The following is a 9,209-nucleotide window of genomic DNA, read 5'->3' as shown; positions in this document are numbered from 1 at the left end:
AGCTCAAAGCAAGAATTATTGTTAATGACTGATCTCTTCACAAAGGTGATTTTATTTAGGTCAATACCAGGAGGTTTTATGGAAAAAAAAATTGGAATGAAAAGGATAAGTACTTCTTGGTAATGAAGGGATTAGTTGAGATTGGTTTAATACATTCCTCACCAAGTGAATACCATGAATATGAATAAGACTCTGCAACTGAAATAAAATTATAAACACCACCTACTACAGATGGGCTTAAGAAAGGCATATCAAACATTATCCCTTTCCAAATGCAGTTCTTCTAAATATCCTTTAGATTTCATATGTCTGTCCAAATGCTACCTGGATGACACAAGAAATAGTATGAAAGTCAGACCTAGAAGTAAACTTACGTTTGATGCCGCTGCAAGCACATATTCGGCGTGAGCACCCTGCCGCTGTGGACTAACAACTCCCCAAACAACATCTCCCACTTTTAGGTTATTTACACCATGGCCAACTTTCTCCACTATACCCGAAAAGTCACGACCAACTGAAAAATAAATTTGTAATTTAATACAACATATATTAGCATGGTAGCGGTAAATAGAGAAAAGTGGTAGGTGTATAGATAAGAACAGAGGACATGATAAGTTGAGAAAAGGGAAATTAATTGATAATATCATCATCAGTTAATTTCCCTCTTCTCATCTGATCATGTCCTCAGTTCTTACCTATACAGTTACCACTTTCCTTTGTTTACTGCCAACAGATTCTGATTATTGTAAAGAAACTACAAAGTGGATTTCAAAATTTTCAAGTCTTTAGAGAATCTATCATATTTTTTTTTCTTATTCATTCCCATCTCCTAACTTCATATTTTATAACAAATTATGATTCACACTAATAAAATTTAAAGGACATACAGTGAACCATTGATTGATGAGTTTATTTCATTACAGAAAATTGCTCGTTAACCATAATGCATCCTGGACCAAACATTGTCTCGTCATGACTTGTCATGGAAAATGTTACTTGATAGTCTAGTATTTTTTTTTTTAACAATTTGGACTTGTTATGCAAATCCCCCATTATGCAAAGTGCTCATTAATCCAGGTTCCTTTATATTTTTATCTACATGTTCACAATATCAGAATCCCTACACGATAAAAATACACAATTGAATGTTAACAGAAAATTATAGCATAAAATTAATCTAACAAAAATTTAATATCTCTGGTACTAATGTGCCCCAATTTCTACTATTTTACTACCAAGATGGACTCAGCAACTACCTGTGAGAGGAAAAGAAGGTTCATTCCAAGTAAATGTCCCAGTTTCCATTTTGGCCAGTCCTCGCATAAGACCTATCACCTGTGATCCATAGCCATCTGAAAATAGGAAAACGATCTTCACTGAGGAATTGTGTGGTTGAGTCAAAATTAATAATTGAGCAAAATTAAATTTCTTAATAGTCTAATGTAACATACAACTAAATTTCCCACAACATGCTGACCATTCCATAAAACCACATGGCAGTCACCAGAATAATACAAAAGTGGCATAAATACCAATGTGTCAAGCACAACAGGTTCAATCAAATGAGTGTGGAAAGGTGTCCCAAGCTGGATTAAATTGTCTTGCATCAGCCATAATAAAGAAGACATAAAGAAAGATAAGGAAATATGGAACTTCCTTTATTGAAAGAAAGAAAAGAAAGTACATGACTACTGTGTTCAGAATGGTTAATCAAGTAGAATGTTTGAGATGGGAAAGAAACTTAAAAAGCCTGAAAGATTTCAAGAAACAGATAGCTTTCTGTATATGAAAATGATAGTTACACAGCTCTATGCAAGAGCTTTCAACCCTACACACCCATCTTATAACATCACATAAGCATAATCAACTGAGTAAAAAAAAAAAAAAAAAAAAAAACGTGCAGCATACAACTCAATCATCTACAACAAAACTACTGCCTGTACCACATAATACATTCACACTAAGATCACAATACAAGTACTCTTCAGAAACAACTTTAAATTTATTACTGATTGACATGTAGAGAACATTTGCTCAAGGTCTAGAAAAATAAAAACATATTAGCACACAACTTACTTAACATTGCAGTGTCTATTGGATTGACAGATGATGCCAAGACCTTGACCAAAACATCACCTGGTCGTGGAACATGAGGAATTCTGGCAAACCCTAAGCCTACTTCTTCAATGCCTCCATAACCATATGTCTGCCATATTTTCATTCCCCTTTTTACATCGTACATCTGTAAGATAAATATGGACATAAGTTCCTTCCAAAAATATACAAACAATGGGTATTACAGCACAAATGAAACACCCTTTTAACCTAAGTTCATCAATTACCTAATGTTGTTTAGTTATTAACCTGATAATAAATCTAAAATGTGCAATGCTGTAGAAAAGAGGATAAAAGGTAATCTTGCAATGCATGGCACAACCAGTTAGATATTCAAAACAACTGATCTTCTATTTTCTGGAAATATACATCACTAGGTACTTTATAAGAAAATAAAAAAAAATTGTTTGAAGGAAATGACAATGGTGGAAAGGGGGTTGTCTACCTCCTGGCTGACATGGACAAAAATGTAAGCAAAATTATAATATAATAATACTCACTTCAGGTTCAGGTTCACTGTTAATTTTTGCAGTTGTATGAATCCCTTGCCCAGGGTGAAGTAATTTTATCTTGCATTGTGCCTTTAATGTTGAAGCCAATGGTACTGAGAAATTGAACTTGGCAAGCCTAGCTCCTGCCACTAATCCCCTTGCTGATGATCCATGCATTCTGATCTGAAAAAAGTAAATGAATATGTAGATATACCAAGGGCTTTTGCCCTCTTACAAGGGAGGTAGCCAGTCAAAAGGCACATTTCCAATCCCACCCATTTCATCTCCACCCACTCCACTCCCGTTCACGACCCCTCCCTCCCTCCTTTTCTTGGCTCAACACATCCACGACAAAGCCTCTTCACTTAATGGGCAACTCCCCACTCCATCCCCTCATGCACAAAAAGAGAAGACAGGGAGAAATCCCTTTGGCCTACATCAGAATATCATTCACAAATAACAACTCCCTAACACCCCACCCACTCCCTTCCATGTATCCCATCATCATCCATACACAACCATTCTCCACTCCATTGAAAAAGTATATATATAAAAAATAATTCATGCATGTATTACAGTTCACACGTCTATAACCCCTAAAGTAAATAAAATGTCCCCCGAAGGCAAAGAACCTATGTAAACAAAATAGGTATGGAATAGGTGTTGTATCATATATGCTTTAATTCAGCTAACCCCCAATATGGGAAAAATGCCATTTGGATTTGGTATGTGTATATTATATACACATACACTAAGTGTATCTAAGTGTATCTAAGTGTACATAGACATAACAAAAATGGCATAAGTATATACAATACTATAGTATTAGTAGGGTCTCACTAATTGCCGAACAAACCGAGAAAACCCGAACAAAACAACAAAACCCAAACAAGGACGGGTTTTTTCTCAAATGCACACTTCTATATATGTATGGTTGCATTATTTGAACTATTGTGTGATTTCCATGTAATATGATAAAAGAGAACTTAAGTTTTTGTCCTCTGCAATTTCATATATACTTATCTACAAGAGTCAAGACCATAATAACATCAACTGTGATTTACAAAGCAATCAGATACTATCTAGTACTTCTGACTACTAATGAATAAATGATTTCAATAACATCGGCTGAGCCTGAGATTTACAACAATGTAATAAGATATTAATTCTGGTGCGTGACAACAAGTCAAATTTGTTCACTGGATCTACAAATAGCTTTACATTATATTTCCATTTGCTTTTGAAGTTACAACAGTGATTCCTCGGCTTGAGAAAGCACTCAGGACAAAATTAGCAAGACGCTCGCCGATTCGACTTCTCACTGTTTTCGTTGTGTTTTGTTTATATTTACATAAGTTACGAACACGTTCCGCTTTTAAACGTTAGGATCTGTAGCGATGTCAGAAATTGTCGTACATATTGAACTGACAACTATCCGAAATCTGATACATTGACGTTGGGGGAAAAGGCTGTAATTTAATGACTGCAGCAGCTAAATCAGTTAAGAAGTGCAACTTTCTCCAGGATCACTCATGTTGAGAATATTTCTACGATAGGTAAGACAAAATTAGTTTACATTACTATCGCAGGATACACTAATGGAGGTCGCTGGGCTATTTTTCACTTCATATCCTACCTCTAGCCTCCATTTGAATAGCTAGAATATGAGTTTGCTTACAGAACTCTATACTTCTCGAAGAACCTTTCAACATTATAACTCAGTTAATTATGCAGCCGTGTTATATAGGACGGAAAAGCTAATTTATATACAGTGGGGGACAAAAACTTAGGCGCCAGAGTAAATATAATAAATTTCCTCAAATAACCTCCATTATCAGGTACTTACCAGCTCTCTAGTATCTTGTTGGACACCCCTTTCTCTTATACATTCTTGGAGACGTTTAGGGACAGATGCTGCAAATAAAGGCTCCGTCCTCACATGGTGTTTAACTCGTCTGTCAAGATTTTGAAGTCACACAGGGTCTATATTCTTCCAAAATATCCTTGATGGCTACCTCCAGCATGGGGATTGATGAAGTGTTGCGCTCACGTAACTTATCTTCCATGAGCATGGAAAATCCTAGAGGGACTTGTTCCGGACCCCACGCCCTCAACAATCAAGCCATACCACAGTGTAAGGCATGGGCGTAAGTGTGAGAGACAAACTCTCCCACCAAGAGCCCCGGAAAGGATTAAGACCCTACTGGCAACCAGCCTAGGCCATGAGGGTCCAAAAATCTTCAACGCCCTCCCAAAAGAGGTGAGAGAGAAAACCAAATGCTCGGTGGACAGCTTCAAACATGCACTGGACAGGTTTCTGCGGAAGGTGCTAGACGAGCCTCCAGTGCCAGGCTACACCGCCATCAGTAGGTTTTCTCCAAACTCAATACCAGACCAACTGGCCCTCGCGAGGAGGGACAACAGGACTGGCAGCAGCGGTAGTCCACTACGGCTGTGAGGATCGACCTCGGAACTTCACTAAGTAAACTAAGTAAGCACCCCGAGGTTTTCAATGAGGTTTAAATCAGGCGAATTACCTGGCCAGTCTTTTATATACTCCACATCACAGAATGCAAACCATTCTATAATGAGTTTAGCAGTGTGGAATGGTGCACCAATCGCACATGAAGACATCTGTTTTGCACTGAATAAAACAGTCCTACAAATGATCATTAAGTAGCTCGAAATATCGGTCTACATTCAGAGTTACATTTTTTGGTAGTGTGCATGCAGAACCCTTACATACCTAAGTGCCACCCCTGGGCAAAGTTCTCAATGACGCCCCCCTCCCCCTCCCCCATCACCATTTCCCATCTACACCATCCCTCACAGCCTGTTTTAGCTATTGGCTCGCGAAATAATTAAACGGATTTTACCATTTCTATTTAATGTCCCTATTGCAGAAAGGATAAGGGGAAACATTTCATATTCTGTTGATTCCAACGCAAAATTCGTATGTAACGTTAAAATATTCAGGGCTCCTTTGACTTTTTTTATTATAGTTATTTTGTCAGCCTTGTGGGCGGCATGCCCAGACTGGAATTGCCCCCCTCCTAAATGTGCCGCCCAAGGGCATATGCACCCCCCCCCCCATGTGAGGCCCCTGTGTACATGAGAGATCGGATGACCATGAGGGACCAGATGTCCGTGATGGGGCAAATGTCCATGAGGCACTGAATGTCAATGAAGGAACAAATGTCAAAATAGAGCAAGGTGTCAATAAAGACCAAAATCAAAATATATGGCATGACGTTGGAACTCAAAACGAGTCAAAAGGAAATAATCACGAGTTTCTTAAAACCGTGTACTTTAATGCTCGTAGCCACCATCTTGCTAATTTTGCCGGTCACGAAAGCGGAAGCCGAGATCTCGTTCTCGGTCTTAAAACCTTTGAAGATTTATTTGAGAAAAACTATTGGCCAGGACCGACTTAACGGTCTTGTCTTATTCACCGTCCACAATGATATGTATATTTCTGTTGATCGTTTATTTGACAGATTTGTGACTAAAAACCGGCGACTTCTCTTTGTTTAGACTAGGGCAGCGTTTCTCAACCAGGGTTCCCCGGAGCCCGAAGGTTCCGCAAAAGGTCCCAAGGATTCCGCGAGAACAAGTGAGATAAGATAATGCACTTTTGATTTTTTATTTAATTTCATATACATAATATAATCAAACACGCATATATTCTTGGTTATTGTAATAATGTAATATAAACATCATGCTATCTAACCTATTATTACGATGAAAATAAAATGAGAAAGATATGGAATATATATATATATATATATATATATATATATATATATATATATATATAATATATATGTATGTATATATATATATATATATATATATATATATATATATATATAGATGTATATATAATATATATATATATATATAATTTTTTTTCCGCATGGGTTTCTGGAGACATGCAATTTAATTTAAAGGTTACTTACGTAAGGATACAAAGATTGAGAAACGCTGGCCTCGGGGTTCTCAACCACTGGATCGCGAAACTCCCTGACGTCTTTGGTATGTTATAACTCGGTAGAAAATTAATGTGTTTGTTGGTCAATTTAGGTTAGACCAATGCTCCAGCGGTTTAGTTTGCAAATGTGTGTGTGTATGTGTGTGTGTGTGTGTGTGTGTGTGTGTGTGTGTGTGTGTGTGTTAGTCTGAACGTGTGTGTTTTCAATTTTATGAATATTTTTGTCCGATTTGCGTTTTCATTGTTAGACCTATTGTCTTGTTTAGTTATTAATGATTTTCGGCTCAATCAATACGTGCTGATCTCTGGAATAGATCTTCGCTCAATGTTTCTCTCACTAAAAAAAAAAATGTTGCGTAGGTTTCAAATTTTGGAAATGGAGGCGAGAGCGAAAAAGTTGTAAACCACCGGTTTATGGGGGAAAAAAATCCTGGTATTGCTCTTCTAGAATTTCCTGGAGTCGCACCTGTACGAAACGTATGAACATGATTACTATTTTACGAAAATTCATCTTCCTAAATATATCGACATCCCAGTGCTGTCAGTCAGTCAGCCAACTAGTCAATCAATCAGCCATTCGGAACCTCTTCCTGAACGAACGCAGAGTAAAATAATGGGAGATTATCAAGAGAAAATTCGGGTTAGTTTTAATAACTGACCTGTTTGCCAAGAGAACAAAAAACATTACTATCAGTGAATGGTTTAAAAAAAAAACCGCCATCTCTGGTAGGTCAAGCCGTATCAGTTGCGGCTTTTTTTTTTTTTTTTTTTTTTAGGGCCGATGTTTGGGTCACCTCCCTGCAATCCAATGCAAGGTGCATGCAGCGGGTCTCGGGAATCGAACTCGCTACCATGTGCTCGCGAGTTCAACACGGTATCCACTGGGGATTCACTTCATTTGATTAAAATCGTTTGGTTACAACTAAAAACAAATACGTTCATTGGAAAGAAAATGTCGTCGTGGAAAGGGTCAACAGTCATACACCTCTACAGAATAAAACGCCGAGAGTTCGTCGGAATGAAAATGATAACACCCATTCATTTTTTCTTGTCAATATCATTGACATTAAGATTGTTTTCATCTCACTTGCAATTTCAATGTACTTACTGAATTTCACAGCGTTATATTTATTTGTCGTCAAGGATGATAATGTCACCGCTCATGGTGAAGAATCTTACATGAAGGTCAAACGGTTTTATTTAATATTTACATATCACAACGAAAAGAAAAATCCGTTTACAATAATGTTTATAGTAAATTCATCCCTCACTTGGTTATTCATGCTGACTACTATGATGGGAGCAAACTTGAACACTGTGGCATGTTGCATGCCCCTTGAAAATGGCTGGTGCCACATAAATGATAAGAACATAAAAACATAAGAACATAAGAATGAAGGAGACTGCAAGAGACCAAAAGGCCTACACTAGGCAGCTCCGTATCCATCACCACCTGTCATCCCCATCCATAAAGTAGTCTAATCGTTTCTTAAAACAATTGATAGTTTCAGCGCTTACTACATGGTTACTAAGTTTATTCCATTCGTCGACCACCCCATTAGTAAACCAATTCTTGCCTATTTCCTTCTTAAATCTAAATTTGTCCAGTTTATAACCATTACTGCGAGTCCTGCCCTGTTGTTTTAATATGATGACCTTGTTTGCATCACCCTTGTTAAAGCCTTTGATCCACTTGAACACCTCTATTAGATCACCCCTCACTCTGCGTCTTTCCAGAGAGTGTAAGTTAAGATGGCTAAGCCTCTCTTCGTAAGGCAAATTTCTGAGTCCATGTATCATTTTGGTCATTCTTCTCTGTACTGATTCTAGTGAATTGATGTCCATTCTGTAGAACGTGGACCAAAACTGTACCGCATGGTCAAGGATGTGTCTAACTATCGCTAGAGTTTAATAATTACCTCTGCACTTCTATTCGTTACCGTCCTAGCAATGAAACCCAATGCTCTGTTAGCTTTATTCCTGGCGTTAATGCACTGTTTCCTGGTTTTAAGGTCCGGACTCACTAGAACTCTCAAGTCTCTCTCGCACTCAGTTTTCTCTAAAAGCTGTATCTATTTCCGAGGTTGTGCAGCCCTACGTTTAACACATGATGATACTGTGTAGTGGCGTACAGGGTGGGATCTGAGCCTCGGCTGAACAGAACGGTCTGTTGAAAATATACTTGGAAGTTGGAATAAAGTTGTTCTATTGTACCAAGAACGGTCACCACCCGTGGTATTAATAATATTTCATTAGAAATAACCTACACTTCTTTCTTTGGGGACAATTTCGAGCTCCCGATAAACCGAGTTATGGTGAGATTTAAGAAATTATAGTAGTATCAATCACCCAGTGTATCAAGAACAAATATAATCAAGAAAAATAAGAAACCTTTAGAATAACATAAGTAGTCTAATAAAAACAATTCGACTGGAGAAGTATCATCATGAACGATCATGAAATTGTAAATAGAACCTGTTCCCGTATTTTATTACTTTACTATAAAATCACAAGGACGAACCTGCGAAATCGTAACAAGCAGGGATAATAGGACCAAACAACTAAATTTTATATCCAGCGAAATAATGCTTTATATTATTTGGCTCTAACAC

At 37.5% G+C, this 9,209-nt stretch overlaps 1 protein-coding gene across 1 annotated transcript in view; it reads right to left on the bottom strand.

Moving 5' to 3' along the window:
• Positions 1 to 3,976, bottom strand: part of LOC143028407 (NAD(P)H oxidoreductase RTN4IP1, mitochondrial-like) — a 14,571-nt gene extending 10,595 nt beyond the window's left edge. The window contains exons 1-5 of the mRNA XM_076190439.1: positions 3,828 to 3,976; positions 2,616 to 2,784; positions 2,077 to 2,242; positions 1,257 to 1,352; positions 375 to 514 (exon numbers count right to left, since the gene is read on the bottom strand). Coding sequence (XP_076046554.1) covers positions 375 to 514; positions 1,257 to 1,352; positions 2,077 to 2,242; positions 2,616 to 2,783 — 570 coding nt within the window. The 5' untranslated portion in view covers position 2,784; positions 3,828 to 3,976. The remainder of the gene's footprint in view (positions 1 to 374; positions 515 to 1,256; positions 1,353 to 2,076; positions 2,243 to 2,615; positions 2,785 to 3,827) is intronic.
• Between the last annotated feature and the right edge of the window lie 5,233 nt (positions 3,977 to 9,209).

Source organism: Oratosquilla oratoria, chromosome 9 (assembly GCF_046742065.1).
Source record: "Oratosquilla oratoria isolate Oo_2021 chromosome 9, ASM4674206v1, whole genome shotgun sequence".
Classification (NCBI taxonomy): domain Eukaryota; kingdom Metazoa; phylum Arthropoda; class Malacostraca; order Stomatopoda; family Squillidae; genus Oratosquilla; species Oratosquilla oratoria.
This window is presented reverse-complemented; position numbering and strand designations above follow the sequence as displayed.